General features: G+C 46.2%; 1 protein-coding gene across 1 annotated transcript in view; it reads left to right on the forward strand.

Moving 5' to 3' along the window:
* The window catches only part of LOC107186935, a 275736-nt gene that overhangs the window by 218081 nt on the left and 38386 nt on the right, over positions 1–19269 (forward strand). The window contains exons 7-9 of the mRNA XM_015574908.1: positions 4116–4433; positions 8524–8818; positions 10254–10399. Coding sequence (XP_015430394.1) covers positions 4116–4433; positions 8524–8818; positions 10254–10399 — 759 coding nt within the window. The remainder of the gene's footprint in view (positions 1–4115; positions 4434–8523; positions 8819–10253; positions 10400–19269) is intronic.

Genomic DNA, 19269 nt, shown 5'->3' on the forward strand with positions numbered 1-19269 from the left:
TTAGAAGTGATTTTCGTCCCTGCATTCGTTAGTCGTACCCCGGGACATGTGGGGGAGGGTGCTCGATTTCCGGCGAAGGGTGCCGACGTTTGCCATTAGACGTGCATCCGATAAGGGATTTACGGGGCTACCGATTTCTGTGGTGGGAAAATTAAACGGAAGGGCGAGCAGGGGCGAGAGATAAATCGGCGCCACGTCGATCTATCCGTGTCCCCCGTTATCGATGATCATGACACGACAACCGCAGGATTAACGGATTCGCCGATATATTTTATACACGATCGCTCAAAAATGACCTTAATTTCGAAGTTGAAACTGTTGTGCACTTCCGAGATGTCTTGTCGTTTGTAAAATACTGTGCGCGTCGTTGAAACGGGACTCGTTTGGGGTTAACTGTCTAGACAACCCGGGGATCGTCCCTTCCGACCCCTAACGAAGGTCGTCGTTCACAAAACCACCGACACGTTTTGCTCCGTTTAGACTTCGTTAAACGTCCGTCCCGGGTTCCACGCGTGGATGCAAATTTCGATCGAGTCTTGAGCACGAATATTTCCTCCATTTTCCAAGGGCATATCCAAATAAAGTCTCGCCGATTCTTGCGTCGTCGTGGGATACTTAGTCAGATGGTCACGAATAAAATTCCATCGATCGAGCGATGTTCAAAGTCCTCAAATACTTAACATTATGTGAGTTTAGAACGCTGGTTGCGTTCGTTCGTACGTGTACGCGGCGATACGTCAAAAGGACAGCGAGAATCACCATTCGGTGGAGAAACAAAAAAAAAAGGACATTTTGAAGTGCCCCTACACAATCGACAGAGAGCGTAATCGGAATACAAGCACGGAACATGGGCAAAGGGAAACGGTGACCGCGGACCGATTTGATTTTTGAAAATTCTTCGCGTGATCGGCTCGACCGTTTCCGCCGGCCCGCCAAAGATACATCTCGCCCCCGGTTGCACTCGACCGGAATTGTTTTCATTTTGATGGGCATTTGCCTCCCCGAAAACGCGCGGACTACGCTATGTCGGTGTTAAATCGAATCAAGTTTCGATGTAAACCAACAAAAAACGAGAACAATGAAAAATAACGAGGAACGGACAGATAGAGAGTTGCGTATTCCCTTGTAGCGGTTACTGCGTCAAAAGTACACATATGATTGCCTAGCGGACATCCTACGGTTTATTTTGTTGTTACATTTACGATTGTGTAAATTGTTTTACAGGCAAATGGTTTTGATACGTATACACTATGAAAAGTGAGTGATATTTTTCGACTATCTTGTAGTTCATTTTTCTCATGGTCCTTTTAACATGAAAAATTTCCGTTAAAAACGATCTTCCGTCACTGTCTACCCCTTTCGGTGAGTTCTAATTAGTTCCATGTTGCGCGCATTTTATATGGAAGATAATAAAGCTTTTACGGACCAGCTGTTACGGGAGTCGATAAAATTGACAAGTAAATTCAGATGAATTCCTACAGTCGGAGCGAGAGTTCGCACGCGTTTAAACGGTGCGTAATATAATTTCGCGGAATTGCTCACATTATACCGTAGCTTTGAGGGCGATAATTTAGCATGGAGGGGGGCCAAGGGGTGGAACGAATACCACGGTCATAGCTACGGCTCGATATTAAATTGAACGCGTATTTAGGAAAGCAGAGACGTAAACTCTGCACCGGTGCCGTTTCGTCCCTTTGTTACGCAGCGCGCGAATTGGGCACAATTCGAACCGAAACGCGTCGCGACAGTCGCAAAACAGCAGTCGGTATCCTGCCCCGCGGAAAATCGAATCGCGATATTTATTAAAAGCACTTCGTCGAATTGAATTCTTTGTGCAAACATGTAGCGCACGGCGGCGCAGCGGCTCTATTTTATTTTCATTTTCGAAATATTCCGTAAGCCCCCCGTTCAAACACTTCGGGGTTCGTTATGATCTACAGAAAATTTAGTATTGGAATGTAACATTTGCACTTCATAAAGTAAATGGAAAAAGGGGTACGAAATGTATACAGGGTGTTCCACGTAATTAGGGCGGCTTGTTATTCCACCCTCGTAACTGTTTTCTCCGTTTTATAGAACTGGGTTATACATATGTATATCTATATATTTTTCATTAAACTGGAGAGTGTACTGCTTTTAGATTTCCGGAATGAAGTTTTAAACAGTACTCGAACAGCCAGTAAAAATTATACCTTTCCCAAGCAACGGTGCAGCTGCGAAGTGCCTCTTTCATTCTACTCGAAACGTATCCTCGTTCTCTTTTTACAACTTATACCTGACCCGTGTAACAAGTTAAAGACGCGTCTGTTACACTATAATTCCCAGTACATTTTCGTAATTTAATGATCGTCTAAGTAATAGTACTAATGTTACTTTCATTACGCGAGACAAAGGTGAATTAGCTATTTTCTTGTACTATAGAGGCCCGTTCATATTAAAATTTCGCGCCGAACAAAGAGCACATAAATCTTTCACCAAAAATACTGGCATTAACTAACGATAATCTTTTCTCCATCTTTTCATTGATTCTACACCGTCGTATTCACCAAACTTCGATGTCTACGCCTCCAGAAACTACCGATCGTGTCGTTAGATTATTTCGGCCGTTAAACGGTAACGCAAGCCCGCAAACAGCGGCGCCATAGACCGAGAACCGCAACGGAGGTATCCTCGATTACCGTTCCCTTCGTTTCCGCGTGCAGTCCCGTCTAACGAGCAAAGGGGGGAGGAGGGTAGCAGCCCCGAAAGGTAGACCGATGGTTGTCCGCTCGAAATGAAGCCATTCAAGGGACCTGGAGAAAAGAGACGAATGCGTGGGTAAAAGTCGTGTGGAGTCTGTCGACCGATCCTGGGTCCAGACTCAGGCGGCAGGCTTCGTAGGGGCGAGATTTCCGCGTGAAAAACGATCGACCGGTGGTCTTTTGAAGGACGCGGTTTGTGGTCCGCCCGCCGCAAAGGACCACCGAGGACACGAAGAAACCAACAATTATCGGCTGGCCGTGTCGGATGCAGCCGGGAGAGATGTGGCCGGCCCGGAAAGGCCATTGGTAAAGAGCTCGATGTTATCGGTAGCTACCCCTCCGTCGGCAGAGACACCTTCTTCCCACCGTCTACGCGGTGGCGAGGTTTTCCAGAGAAACCAGAAGCCAAGATCCCAGAGGCCGCGTATCTAAATCACATCTCGCGGAAAAGTCGACTACCTCTTTTTCCTGTCGTTTCTTTCCCGCGGCAACCACCGCCCATCTCCCTAGCTGCTTTATCCTCCACCTCCCAGAGTGTCCCTCTCTCTCTCTTTCTCTCTCTCTCTCCCTGGGTTTCCCCATCGCCCGCTCCCCTTTCCCGCCAACCGTTTCCTCTTATTCCACGTCTCCACCTCGTCGCAGGCACATCCGACTTTCCTTTTTTGATCCTCGAAAGGAGAGGACGCCGAGAGCAATTTGCGAGGATTCGAACGAAAAAAGCTCGTTCCTCGGGAGCGTTCGGTGCTCTTTTGCTCGTCAGCCGGGACAGATTCCGGCGTGTACGGCTCGGCCTCGTTTCTTCCAGTTTCCACCGTCTCTACCGACGAATTTGATCCCGCCGATAGACGCGGGGATCGCGGGCTCATCTAGACGACGCGACACGGGTGTCTCTTGTAGGGGACGAAGCTTCGGGGCGGGAGGAGCTTGTCGATGAACAACGACCGGAACGTTTTTGTCGTTCGCAGCCTGTAGTCACGGTGGTTAAAAAGGTTCATTGTGACGGACTAGAAGCTCTTTTCTAACTAACGTCACATAAGAGTATTCCCGACGTTGCTTTGATTCAAAGAATAGGCTGTATATGTAATAAATTCCTCTTTGATATCTTTGCTCTCTATGGAAAACAGTAGCATACACATAGATTGTGGGGTAAATTATTTCGGAACTGGACTATAGTTAGCATCATTCCACCAAACGAATTTCTCCCAGGTATACGTATAACTCTCGGTCGATTTGTTCTCGGTGTCCAACGGACATACTCAGTCGTGGAAGAAATATCGCCGGATCGTAATCGCACGCAACGTAGGATAATCAAATCGAGCGGTCATGGGGGTGTTCTCTGTATCGCGAGGAAATCGGTCGTTTTGTCCGTTTCAGTCGAGGAACTGGAATGCCTGGCCACCTGGAAGGAGGGCAGCAGCCGCTACCTGGTCGGCCGTTTACATCATGGACACGCGTCCAGTAACGAAGATCGATACCGATGCTTCGTCTACGAGAAGGCAGGCCAGACAGTGCAGGGTAATCTGCACAGAGCTGCCATGGGCATGGGAGCCATGGATCATGATGTCGGTTTACAGAGCGGACCGGTGCCGGAGGATGTGGACGAGATATACCGGGTGGCGCAGAGCGGCGACGCCACGTGCAATGGCCTGTTCAGCCCAATGGAGGGCTCGCGGACAATGACTCTTATGAAAGGTAACGACATAAGTTATTATTATTTATCGAAGAAAAAGAGGATCCCAGGCCTGCCTCAAGCCCATGGATCTAGTTACAGTAATATATGCACATAATAAATATTCTAATCAGGTGTATACAGTAAATCTCAGGATAGATCGAAAAATTATACATGTATAACACAACTCAGTTTTTTTTAACTTAAATGATAGTATTGTAAATTCGTATAAACTTTTGGATAATTTGGAGCTCCGTCGCACGAGGTTTGACAAGACACGTATCAAATGAGAAAAGTAGGTAGCAACCATACCCTGGTATGTTGTCTTACCTGATTCAAATTGTAACGATGATATGTATTCACTGTATTAGATATCATACTGAAATACATTAGGTTGAGAGGAATATTCTTTGGAAATGGAAAACATCCATCCCCAAGTGTAGCAAAGGAAGCCTGCAAGATGAAAAATGAACCAACGAATTTGTAGCATCACTAACATTGTATTCTATTAAAGTCACTCAAGAATTCACCTCGGTTCAATATCTGCAAGCGTAAGAGTTGCTAAAAGTATCTTCAACGAGCTACTTTCACGACCGTATAAATTTCTGTCGGAATTCTATTCGACTGGTTTTCCGAAGACACGTCTGCTTAATGCACTTCCTTCGACGTAGCTCCGCCACTAGCCCGTTTCGCGTCCGAATCTCGAAATGCAGGCTACATCGATTCACGCAAACAGCAGCAACGCTGGAGATGCGCAACGATTAGGGCGAATGCAGTCGACTCGAGGGAATAAGGTCAGAAGGTTATGGAATGCTTAAGAGGTCCCGGGAGAAATGAGAAAAACGTCTGCCTTCTGTGAAATCACAGCGTGAAAAATTCACCTCTTTCTCTCTCTCTCTTTTTTTCTTCTATCTCTCACCCTTCTCCTCTTTCCGGCAGTGTCATTAACGGTTCGCGTCAAAATGGCGGTCCGACGCGCGAAGCAGGAATATTTACACGCTACTCCACTCCGGCCCCGGTGTACACCTTCTTTTCTTCTCGTTCCGCTGCATCGGGCTGTACTCCTTCGTCCCTCTTTTTCTCTCGACGCTCGTTCCTTTTCCGGAGTTTGCGAGCCCGTATCTTACTACGTACAGTTTCACGGCAAACTTCGTTAACGGATTTCACTTCGGTGGATTTCCCGGATCTCTCTCGCTTTAAGCCGCGCCCCTACAGCCACCATCTCGCCTGGCCTCGTCTCGCCTGCTTTCTTTCGTCGAATCGCTTTAAACCGAGCCAGAGCCGCCGCGACACGCGGATAAAACTGTCGGCTAAAAATGCGGAGAAGGTGTGGAGATGCATCGACGGCCGGTTTGCCCCCGTAAGCATCCGCAGGCGTTAGTATCTCGATCCTTCTTGCGGGTTGGCTGCGGAAGAAATGAGAAGAGAGCAACGCCGAGAAGCAGTCCCGGAAAATGGATTAACGTTAAATCTTTTTCTCTCTTTCTTCGACTTGGTTTCTCTCTCTTTCTCTACCGTTCTTCCCCCTCCCCCCTCTTCGTCCACCGGCAGCCCCTGTACCCACCTTTAACTGCATCCACCGTCCCGGCTCGAAAGTTTGTTCAATTAGCCTGAACTCTTCTACAGGCAGAGTCAATACCCCAGGAAAATTACTCGACTGCGTTTTCATAACTGCTCGAAACGTGCGGTTTAACCGGCGAAAAGGAGCTCGACGGACTCACTTCCTCTGTTTCTCCCGACTGTGCGCGGGCCGGAAGATGTCTTGGAACGTCGAGGGGCCTCCGAACGTCGCTCGGCACGAGACCCTCCTCCAATAGGCAATTACCCCGCCGGGGGCTGAACGTTAATCGAGCGAACGTGCCGCGAACTTTCTCGGCGGGACACTCGTCTCGTCGACGAAAAAAAAGAAAAAAAAAGGAGGAGGGAAATGGGAGAGGGGAGGCCGAACAAACGCGATCGTCCGTCGCCTTCCTTACTGACGCTGTCGGGGTTCCGTCGAGTCGTCGGGCATGAATATTAGAAATCAATCGCGACACGCCGATAGATCCCTTTTCTACGTTCGAGCCCGCCGTCGCTCGCAGCCAACCGATTCGAGGGAGTTACAAATTCAACTTTCCGTCAGATTTTATCGGTATCGTTAAAATGCAGATTGGCAATACACAGCGAGGAACGGGAAAAATAACGGAAGGGGCGGTGTGTGGAGAGTGTGAGGAGAGAGGTGGTTGAAGAGCGGGAGGGGAACAGGTACGCGCGAAATCGAAGCGAGAGAGAACGCAGTGGAACGGGCGGGACTTCGCGTCGCGTTGGGAGGACTGGTGTAGCGGCGCGGGTTTTGATACCACGAAAGGATAAAGAACGACAGCAAGTGAAACAAGGGAAATGCCATTCGATTTTTACGATCACGGAATTTGTATCTCGCTCGTCCGTGTCGCGGACTTATCGATGGAGCCGCTGAATTATTTCCATTCTTTCCCAGGCCGCGCAACAATGCTTTTACGTGCCATAAAACTAGCCGAACGTACACTCTGTCAATCCTCCATATCCTCGCGCCGCTGCCTTTTGCCCCCTTTCGTTTCATTTTTTTTTTTCTATCATACCCCGTTTCTTCGTTATTTTTTTTTTTCATTCTTCCCCATTTCGTCACCTACCATCACCGTGTTTTCTCATCTTTTCACATATACTTTTTTTACACCGTATCCTTCACACCTTCTATTGTTATACTATCGCCATCACTTTTGCCTTCTACTCTATTCTCGGTTCTCCCTCTTCGCCCTTCCCCTCCCTTCTACCTTCCGTCCTCTATTTGCTTTCACCTTCCTTTCCCCCTCACCCTTCGATCGCCGCCTCTTGCTCTCTTTTCACCTATCTATCTATCAGCCTATAGCGCGTGTTCCTCTTGTTCCTTTTTGCCGATCCTCGCACCCCCTTTGTTATCCATTTTCCTTCGTCAACCCTTTCCCCGGCCGGTTCTGCCGGCCGACACCATCGAAGTGGCTCCTTCTCACGCCCGGATTTTACACTCCCGAGCCGGAAGCGGAACGCTTGGGGAAGAGGCTCTAGAGAAAAAGGGAGAAAGAGACAGAGCGGCTTTGGCGGACCGGACCGGCGCGAGATACTCGAACGATTCTGTTTCGCCGTCGAATACCTACGTCGACGTTTTATCGACTGTCGTTGCGGAACGTCGAGGACTTTATGGGCCGGAGGGGGGTGTGACTGCGAAATTTTTGGAGTATGCCTCGTCCTCTTCGTCTCTTTTATCCTCTCTGTCGTTGATTTCTTTTTCGTTCGCTCGACTACACTCTCGATTTCGTTCGAATCGTTCCCGGGAAATTCGACGATTTGCAGTGATCGACGGTGAATCGGTGGAGAGAGGATGCTCTTTAAAGTGTAATGAACACAGCTTTTTTCTCGTGTCTGAACCGTGAAAGTTTGAATACTGAATCGTAGCCTGCTGCTTCGGCTGTTTCTCTTTATTTGTTCACTAAAGAGTATAACGTTTTCATATAACGTCAAAACATACGCAGCATTTTTTGTAGTCTTATGTGAGGCTCAACTCCGGATCGTGGATGATACAATTAAAGACTTTAACGAGGCAAGATGAGATGTTTCACGAACAGCTATACAATATCGAAAATGTCAAACACTCGAAACAGCGGCATTTTATTTCAGCCTAATAGATTTTGTCTCTGGCTGCTCTTTGGCTCTCGCGTTGGAACGCGGCGACCGTAGACGATCAAATAGAATTAACCCATCGATTCGAAGGTCGCGTCCCCGATTGTCCCGGACACGTCGATTCGGTACGCTCGTCAAATATTCCATCGCGCCGGTGAAACGAACCGTGCGATACGAATGAAAAAAAAAAGGAGGGAGAAGAAGAAAGACCAAAAAAAAAAAATACACACAAAAGGGGAAAGGGCAGGGCGAGTTGGCAATCAGGAATTACCAAGTTAATACTCTAAATACGTTTTAAAAGCGGCGAAGCTTTAAAGCTTCCGCTTAACGCGGCCCGGCTAGGTTCGTGAAGCAAGCCGTTCGGAGAGGGGAGGGGAAGATGGAGAGGACCTCGAGGCTGTTCAATCAACGTTAAATAAATTGGTTCCTGTACGTTTCCAGTCTCGCCACCCGGCCCGTGCCGATTTCCCAATTGGTTGACCGGGCATCCCAGCGGCGGACTGACCTGGCACACCCTAGATCTGACCAGATCTTACACGTTCCATTCGCGGAACGCTTCCCTCCACGTGACCAGATCGAACACGAGCTCCTCGAGGTTCGAGAGCGGACCCCTGGACGGACAATACGTTCCCGGCCACGAGGATCAGGACGTGAAGATTCTCTGCAACAGCATCAAGCAATCGTACGCCGAGCAGACGACGATGTCCATGCTGGTCGCGCATTTCACCGTTGGCTGGTGAGTACACGAACCTCGTTTCACCACCTTGCGGTCTACGCCGATGTAATTTGCTGGATCCTGTCGTTTGTTTCGATCGTTTCGCCGGCACCGATCGCTTTTGATCTGGTCTTTACAACCACTCGGATTTCGAACAGGTTGTGTACCTTCGAATCCCCAGTTGCAATCTTCGACACTTTTGCTAGCGGTCAGATACGTAATAATAACATTAGTAATGTTTCTTTCGTATACATTCTATTAAACCTAACATTTATTATCTTTCACTTATTGCAAATTTTTGATTTTAGTCTTGTTGGTAAAATATTTCAAGGATTCAAGGGAGTTTAATTATGAAATTTTCATACCCTTGTGTATTATTAAACTTTTCGAGTACATGGAGAAGAAAAATAATTACCTACACTTAGAATGAGTGTGATAAAAAATCTTAACATACTTAAACGCGTCGAGAGAAAAGTACAATCGCATGCTGTTGTTGAATGTAATTTGAATATTGGATAATCCAGGTATAAAGGTCTAAATAATGGAGGTCATGCTTCTTGCCCTGGGCAAAAATGCTTCTTTCATTCGCGCAAAGTTTGCTTCCGGTAGAGTTCTATAAGAAATCCGAACACTGTAAACAAGGCCTGAAAATACGGCCAAACTTCTGATTCAACCTGCATTCTGACATAGTCAAAAGGCTGCGCAACGTAACTGGGTCAGGACTTTATCAAAGAATCTAATGCAACATTTATGAAAGTTTTGTCTTTGGAACTGTCGCCTATCCGAAATCCATGAAAGACGGAGGAATACAGTTTGTAAATTCCAAAAAGTTTCGTAACGGCATTACTTCTCCATACGAAAGTCGCCAAGCGAACGGTATTATTATCGCGACCGAACCGCGAAAAATGCTCGCTGAATTAACCAAAAGCGCGCAACACGAAAGAGCGTTCTGTCGTTGTTACACCAACAGAACCACGGCATTGTTTTGCATTCCGTTTCAAAGTTCAGTGTAACTCGTCGAGAGGTGGAGAAAGGGAGGGATGAAAAAAAAAAGAAGAAGTCGCCTCAAATGTGTACAAAGTCATATTTTGGGAGGACGAGAATGCTCCTCCGTAAACGGTGTTTCGCGCGAGTATTAACGTGGACGCGGTCGTCTCGTTTCAACGGCATATTTTTACGCGCGGAATTTTTGTTGAAACGTCTCGGTGTTGCCGCGGTCTCGCGGAACGGACACGGCGAAAAAAGGGGCGAAAAGAGCATCGGTAATACAGTGTTTTGAGAAGCGGGACAGGCCGGACAAGCCCAGCCACAACCGTTGTACATTGTTGGCGTAAATAGTGTCGGCGTTGTTCACGGCGAAAAACGTTTTGCCGGCGTTGTTCCGCGCGGCGAACGCGCGGCGAACGCGCGAGGGAGAAAGAGAGCACTTTTTTATTCAGCCGTCTTCTGTTTTCAGCCGGAGCGGTTTCATGTGCATGACGTTTTACCGAAGGGACGGCCACGTGGTGGAGGTGCAGACCGGAAGCGCCGTTTCGGGGCCGGAAGAAGCTTGCAGCCCGCCCCATTTCCAGCAGCACAACATACCCTTTCTCACCTTAGTCAGTGAGTACATTTGTCTGCTTTTGTTCGCCCGTCTCGCCGATTTGCTTGATCGTTCACTGACGCGGTTACGCTCGTACGCTGTTACGTAGATTGAAGTTGGAACTGACACTTTGAGACAAATGAAGACACTAATCAATCGTGTTGTTTGTGGAGTTGATGAACAGATGAAGATTCGGTTAATGTACGGGAATGATTCATTTTATCTATCATTATATATTCCGAGATCCTCGGAATCAGTGCCTCTCGCGGTCATAAAAAAGAAGAGGACATTTTATGGGATTCGTGAATACTTTAGCCTTGCCCCCTGTTCAATGTTATCCAAAACCGTGGAACATCGAAGGCAGCCGTTACCAATTGTTCCTCCGAACTTGAACAACTGTTAGAAAGTGGCGTACACGCGCGCGCGCGCGCGAGCACCGCGGCAATATCGACTTCCGTCGAGAGAGCCGAGAATTCGAGCACCATCGAACAGCAGGTTTCCCGGTTACGCTCGATTTGCGTGACCCTCGAATTTTATCGGGTCCGCGAGAATGGGGTAGGTGGAGAGAAAAAGAGTCGAAGGAAAGAGAAACACGGGGGCAAGGAAGAAAGCTAAAAAAAATATGCTCGATGGAAACTGCCTCCGACACCAATAAACCCCGGAGAACTCGAACTTCCTGGGAAAAGTTTCTCGTGCCGCGGCACAAGGATTTAGTGTGCCAACATTGTTGCCCGGCAGACTGGGGCTGGAAATGGGGAACCGTGCGACAAGGGAGGGGGAGGGTTTGACCGACCCTACTTCTGCAATTTTCGATCGATTTAGACGCGGAATGTTTCTCTGGTTTATTGGGAAACCGTCGTGTGTAGCGATGGAATTAAAGCTTACTCGATGTAAATTCCTGGAACTATTGTAGTTACAAGAAATCTTTTCATTCTTCCAATCGTGGTTACTTAACTGTTTCTTCTTTAACTATCTTCGGAGGCAATAAACTTTAGGGTAGGCGGTATTTTTGTTCAGGACATTCACCTGTAGGTCGAATGGAAGAATTTTCCGTGCAAATCATTTACTTGGTTCTGTATGCGTATAGAGTGTTACCGAACGGTCGATGCAACCAGAAAGAGAATGAATTTATATCAAAAAGTAATTTATAAACGAGAATAACGTTTTTTGGTACGGGGTTTCGTTTACAAAAAAAAATAAACTTGAAAAACTCGTCGAGCACGCATGCTTTTGAATGTAGTCGATACAGTGTCTGATCGTTACTCGCTATTTCTACTTCTACTAGTCACTGACGATGGTGTAGTATTGTCCGAGTTCTATCAATCACATTATAAGTATCTTATAACAATTAGTTTATACTAAATTGTTTAACTATATCTGTAAAACTGTGACTGTCTATAATCACTGGAGTCAGTAGAAACATCATGTAATAGTCAGACATCATTTCCACGCGTACACGATAAAGTCTGAAATTCAATTTAATCGAATGCCTCAGTCTAAAACATTTTATTTAACAAGTTCGACTTATTTACCTCCTTTTTATTGTACCATCAATTTCGCCAACATCTTGTATAATAATACGATAAAAATCACCGCTACTGTTCGAGCGCCTTTCAAACCCGTCGCCAGAAACTCGTACGTTCGTGGAAACTAAGAAAAAGAGAGGGCAAAGAGGTAAAGGACACCGATAGCCGCGGCGATTTGTCAAAATCCCACGAACGACTTATAAGTTATATATCTATCGCTGTCTGGAACGGCTACTTCCACTTCTAGTTCCTTTGGTCGAGGGTAAAACGGGAGCGCGCGCGCGTTCGCTCGCACACAGTTTCGAACGAACACAGATGTATATGGGTACTCCGTGCACGCGAGCCTGTGTCGGTGTTATGCAACGGGTGGTAAACGAATCTTCCTAGAGAAATTGAATTTGTAGGGAGCCAGTGAAGCGCGTCACGAAAATCGTTGAAACCGCACAAATATTTTGCTTCATCGTTTCGACGATGGCTCGTGTGCGGTTTGGTTTCGTGGCACTGTTTGCCGATCACCTCTTTCTTCGTTTGTTTTTTTTTTTTTGTTTCCTCCTGTTTTTACATTTGTTTCCGGTTGCGAAGTGTACTCGTGACCACTGCAGAGCGGTTATTCTTTTTTAACTGTGCCGTTGCGGTCTCGCCCTGTGATTCTCGCGTAAAAAGCACTTTATTCCGCGTCCTTTATGCTCTATAAGCTTTGACCCTCGAGTTTTCTTTCATTTCTCGTGGTTACCGTATTTTTAATCTTGCGAAGAACTCTTAATGCGAGGAAATTCATTACTCTGTGAAGATCAACGGTTTGACTTGGAACCTATCTCGAGAAAAAAGAGCAGAATAATGTACTGTTCTTCGTTGAAGTGTCAGTGTCTCACTCGACTCTTGACAAGGTTAATCACAACGCTTGAGCGGTATAATTCTTAAGCAGTAATAATTGTCTAAATCGTTCAAGGCTCATTTTGGAGTATCGTCAGGATAATTAGAAATACTCGTGCCTGGGTAGCTGATCGTTAATTACAAGTGGCGCATCCTTATGTAGGTCGTATCAGCAAAGAATTTCTAACAGATCTTCCATGCTTTCTCCACGTCGGTGACAGCAAACAGTTCGAAAATTCGCCAGGAAAACAATGTCTTCGTCGAATATGAAGTCCAAGCGCGACGGGTTTACTCGGTATACCTGATACGAATACGGGCTACGATATAAAGTCTGGCTGTCCCACCGAAATATCCTACCCAGGCGACGATCCACCTTTCCCAGCCACCTTCCCTTATCCCAACACCTCCCCCCCTCACTTTCAGCCACCCACCCCCAGTTTTCTCTTTGCCGCAACTTCCACATCTTCGGGGAACGGTTGGTTCCCAAGGGTCGGAGTTGTAATCCCGCGGGAGTTATTGGATTCGGTTTGATCCAGTGGTTGGTCGTTCTCCTTCTCGATCTCCTTACCTTCTTCCGTCACACCCAAGCTGCCTGGGAATATTCGATCTGGGAGCACGCAGCTTCATTTTTTCACGAAGGTCAATAAAAACTGAGGTAATTAAGTCCAGCGTTGTTCGAACATCGATGAATGACACTGGAATGCCCAAAACTTCAACGATCGCCAATTTGTTTCTTGAATCATCCAATCCAGGACATTATCGTTATGATCTACTATACATGTTAAAGATGACGTTCGAGTGACTAAACCAATTGGATTCCTTTATTCTAAATATTACAGCCAAACGCCCATAACACTCTTTTCAGTCGCAGATTATCGTGTACCTTAAACCATCGCTTTCACCGCAGACACTCGAGTCTTAGTACCAATTGCGGCATTGTCAATTCATGGAACAGACCACGCGTGATCAGTGGTCTTAACAGGTCCGTGCGAACCCAGAGCTCGGTTTCCTCGTATTGCTCATACATCATGCATTGTCTTCGAGCTGCTTACCTGATTAGTGCATCAACAGGGTACGCGAGACATCCACTATTCAGGAAGTCGCCTCCAAAGTGACACATCTGCCGTTAATGGGCACTCCTGCTCTCCGTCATGATTCCGCCTCTGCTGACCATAGCCTGAGCTTGAACCATGAAATGGTCAAAGACAGCTGTCTCTATCACACTCCGCCTGTGTGCAAGAGTATTCGTATGAACTTCGACATACCAAAGTATAGATACTCTCTGCGGTGAACTAAACTTGTTAATCTCCGTGAAAGTCTCACGACGTCTTCCAGTTCCTCTGGTCTGAAATTTTTTGAATTCCCGTGAGCTGTGTTCGGTCGGATAAACAAAGTCCGCCAGATGGGGGATCAGAATAAGAAGCGAAAGTTGACTGATTTCGTGGTAATCGGTGGAAAGTTCGTGAACCCCGCGACTCAAAGTTCCGTGGTCGGAATAGACTGACGCTTTCACAGAGCTGTTGGATTATAAAATTATAATCGTTCCGGAATCGACGGGAAAGCTCACGCCGCGGCGCGAATCGATCGAGCAGAATTCAAGTTTAAATCCTGTCCGGAGATCTAAAGTTTCCCCGCGAACGGAACGGTTCGCCTCTGCGGGCGATTTTCCGGCCAGGAGAACCGAGTCCGACCAAAAATTCGTTCCGTGGCTGCTTGCCTCTCCCCGAGCGGTCGGTGCGCCGCCGGACGATAGATCATTCGTTTTCCCAGGGAAAACTCTTTTCTCGGGCCAGCCTTCCCCCTTCCACGCAGCCTGCAGCCATAAGCTATACAATATCCGCCGGTGCAATAAAGTGGACCATCCACCAGCCATCCATCTTTTTTCTTACCGCGCAACCCCTCTCTTCTTGCCTCCTTCTTTACCATCTCCTCTTTTCGTTCTCCTGTCTTTTTCTTGCGCTTCGAGTGCTTCATCGTCGAAACTTTTACGAGCACTCGAGAGGGGGGAGTGCACGATAACGCCGAAATAGACGACATTGGTATTCCATTGACGATCAGAAATAAGCGTGTCGAAGTTAGGGCCACGGAAAACGTAATCCAAGGAAATTTCTACGGGTCGGTTCCCACTTATGGGACAACGGAAGAAGCGAGATTAGTCGCGGATTCGTCGTTTCGAATGGCCGTAAACGTACCAGCCACGTCGCGGTTAAGTTAATTGCCGGTGGCGGTCTTTATCGTTATCGTGTGTACGACGACTTATAGTTTTACGTGCTGGCTCCTGGCTCGCGTACGCGCAACTAAACTGCTCGGGATGATGGCGTCGTGACTTTCACGACGTCGATCGAGGAGACCCGAAGAATAGAGGTCAAACGAAATTGTTCGACGAAAACAGGATTACAATTTCGGTCGCAACTATATCCAGTTAATATTTCGGATAGCAAGTGTTAAACAGACCGTTGTTATGGACAACTAAAGGGGATAATTAGATGACCTGTTTCTTATGAAACACCCTGTAGAGTTTACAAAATTCTGATCCGTTAAAATGTTGTATATAAAGTGTATATCGTGTGATTTATGGAAGTGAGACAAGTCAAGTCTCCTAATTTATCGCGGAAAGGATTTGTAAAAGGAAAATTCGAAATAGCAGCCAATCTGACTTCAATATTCTTGAATCGTTCTTTTTCCATCTACACGCAAAGATGCGATACAATTAGCCTCAATTACGAACTCCCTTAAGGTCCTCCGTAAAGGAAACATATTCACGTTTCCATATTTCGCATTTTCCAGAAGCAGATTCTCCTCGAGTAAGACGTCTGGCTGCTCGATCGAGCGAATTTTATTTTCGCGTACAGGCGCGATCACGTAATGTTCGGTACACACAGGCGCGATGCAATTCCGAAATTCCATTTTGAAGTTAGATTGATAGGGATCCACTAAGCGTAATAAGTGGCGGCGGCGGCGACGGCGGCAGAGAATTCCTGCGGGATGGCTCGAAGTTGTAAGAGGTCCGGAAGCAAAATCATCATCAACTGGATGAGTGAAACGATTGTAAGCGGCGACGGTGTAAGTGCACTCACGACATCGGATATAACGAGCACGAATCCGGCCAATTCGAAGTTACAGGAGGGTAAGAAGCAAAGTCTGGAATTGATCGTGAGTGAGTGGAATGGAACCTGGAGAGAAATGAATCCCTTGGGAAGCGTAATGTTCTTCGAGGGCGAGGCCGGTTCGGCTCCGTGTTCCCCCCCGGATAAAAAATGCTCCTTAATGAAGAATAAAGCGAAACAATTTGATACGAGGGGGGCGCAGGCAACGAACAACAAGTACATTGAAGAACGCTGGAAACAAATCTGAGAGGCAAGAGAAGTAGACGTAGGCAATGACGTTTAAATATTATTAAGCTGGAGTATTCGTCGGTCGATCGATCAGTGGAAGGATTGAAATTTGAATTATTCCTCTTTCTTTCCACGGGAAATATACACACGAGGACATAAATGATCCGCGTTCCAGAAAGCGGAAAGTAGGTACTTTAAAAAGACGCCAGGTGGATTACGTAAATCCAGAACGAAGAACGAAATGACCGCCCGGAAGAACGTAAGAGTACCTGGGACACTGGCACTAACGAGCTCGATTCCCCGAGCAATTAAGCTTTTGCCGGAGCGACACGTTGTTTTCGCCTCCTCCGAGGACGCGGGAACCGTCCACGCCGCGTAACATCTTTGTCGAACGACAAAAACGAATCAAACATGACCGAACGGTGCATGGCCAACTCCCTCTTGCAATTTCTTCTATTCGATAAATCAAGTTACTTCGTCACAGTTTTAAATACTTGCTTGAGGCGTTGAATGTTGAGGGAGTAATTGGAACGAGAGGGTAAAATGAATCACCATCTACTTTAACGTCGTGTATTACCCACTTGTAGTGGTGCATGCAGAGATACGTTTCGTTATCACGAATCTGTGAAAATATCCGTGTTGGATGTAAAAAAAAAATCAAAACAAGGATTGTTTAACAGCGAGGGCAGAGCGTAACGAGCGGGAAAGGGCAACAACAGTCGTTGGTGCACGAATCAAATTCGTTCCAGATGGCTCGACCGAGTCGCAGCTGAATTTGTCACTCGCAGGCCTCGCGGTTTTTTGTTTAATTGATTTATGGTACCGCACGTTGATGTAAAAAATCGCAGTGACGCAGCTACGCGCGTGCACCTCGATATATATCTATACTATATATGTATATGTGTACGTATACAGTGCATGTACACCGCGACGATATGCCACGCGACTATAAATCGCCCGTTCCTGGTGTCATTATCTACAGCCCGCCGAGGTAACGACCATTAAAATTATATTTCTGTATATTTGGAAAGTAGAACGGACAGTGGGTCCATTTTTGGTGCCGGGATCTTCGAAAAAAGTTCATTTTTTGGTGGCACTCTGAGAGAAAATCTATGCCGATTACGCAAACTATGAAATAAAGTTGCAAGTTAATTCAATAGAGAAAGAAAATAGAAAAATTGAATACAAGACTGAACCACAAAAGATCAACTTGTTAAAGCTTAATTATCTAGATTGTATACTGCAAAGAACATTTAATACAAAAGGAAAGTTGGAATCTGTTGCAGCGAAAGGGTTAAACAGAACACAGTACAGAGTAGATTAGCGGATTTTTCAACGAATTCGTCGACCACTCGTGGTCGACCACAATTTCAAACAATTTATAATACACCATTTCGGAAAAGCTTTTCATAAAGTCCTACAATGGAACAGGCACACCGTTACAGTGTCCGAGCCCAGATTTCGTCCCTATAAATTACGAAATCACCGCCGCAGCCAAAATCATGCTAGAATAATTCAATCCCATCGAAACGATGACCAGTTCGATAATGTTTCCAGCTCGTCGACTGAACATTAGGACGCGCGAGGCGGTCCACGGCTTGCTCCCTGTAAATCCTAATCGTCATCGAAAGTCAGGCACCCCCGTGTAACAGTCACCGGTATCGTTTCATCGTGACGAGCCGCGGCACGAAACGCGATCGAAATTTCGCGTGTTTGAAGATCGGAGATCGCGGCTTGACGTTTTTTCAAACGAAAACTCGACCTCCGCTTTTTGAGGGTGTTTAAAATCTGCAGCCAAACAGACTGGTTAATACACGAAACAGCCGAGATTGTTCTTTATTTCTGTTATTAATATTTGTATTCTTCGTACCAAGAGTTAACAGTAATGGAGAGATACATGTACTCTTATCTGAGAACGTAAACAATCACACACACGTGTCTTCTAATTAATTTATACGTACATGGGAAATGCTACTGCATTTCATGTTTGTATTCCGGCTTTTACAGCAATTGAATATTACATGTGCCGATCAAATCTATTCATGTATTCAACAGTACGTTAAAGAGAGAATGTAGTTTCGTTTCACAGATTGACAAGCGTCGAACGAAACGTCATGGATATGTTTTCTCGTTGTCGACGCTTCGAAAATTGTAGAGTGTAGAGGAATCAACGTAAATAGACCGACGAAGATATATTTTTTGTCACGGTTTAAAAGCGTTCGCATTAAGGCGAAGTTATACATCAATTACGACGGACGTTGACGGAGAAAAAACGAACAACGGGATCGAAAGAAAAGGAAAACAAAGAACACCGGGGATAGAGAGGAACATAGAGATAGAGAGAAAATGAGAAAGCTTCAAAGTCCAGTACGGTTGGCTAGTTAAGCGGCGCAAAGACGGTCAACCGTTGAATATATTATATTTTTAAATCATCCACACGTTGGCTGCTTCCGTAGCCTGTCAGGAACATGGCAACCTGTCTAGATGCTGGTATTAGAACGTGTCGCAGTAACACGTGAAATATGTATGTATATGTGACACGGAGACACGTACGGTGTTCCATTTTAACCCGTAAATTGATATACCTCGCCTGGCGTGTTAAATCGAATAGAGCTAAACCGATAACAACAAAAGCTAGCTTTCGTGTGAATTCTAATCGACAGAGAGTAGGAAAAAAAATTGATAAACGAAAGCATCAACGTTATTTCTACGAAACTCTTTTCTCTCGAGTAATTAGCGAGATTGAAAAACAATCGATGGACTAACTAGTTTCTCCCCGCGTGCTATGTTCTTTTTTTGTATTTATTACTTCACCTAAAAAAAAATATTTCATTTCGTTCGTTTTCGTTTTTTGGACCCTTCCAACAATGTTCCCGTTTTCCTCCCCAGGTCGAATGTTCGTTCCGGTTATCAATTCGCCGGGCTGGTTTTAACAGGCAAGAAATTGTTTTGATTGTTCGCGCCACCGAAAAGTAACACTCGAAACCCTGGATAGCGGAGAGTTGTTGAACTATTGATTTTCATTGTTCGCACGAAAGCTCTTTCCACGATAACAGTCCTAAATAATCGCGCGTTGATCTCCTAACGGGCGAGAATAACTTTTCCAGTTTATAATTTGCAGCGCGCGCGGCCCTCGAGCATATTTCTGCCATTCGC

Source organism: Dufourea novaeangliae, unplaced genomic scaffold, assembly GCF_001272555.1.
Source record: "Dufourea novaeangliae isolate 0120121106 unplaced genomic scaffold, ASM127255v1 scaffold81, whole genome shotgun sequence".
NCBI classification, from domain to species: domain Eukaryota; kingdom Metazoa; phylum Arthropoda; class Insecta; order Hymenoptera; family Halictidae; genus Dufourea; species Dufourea novaeangliae.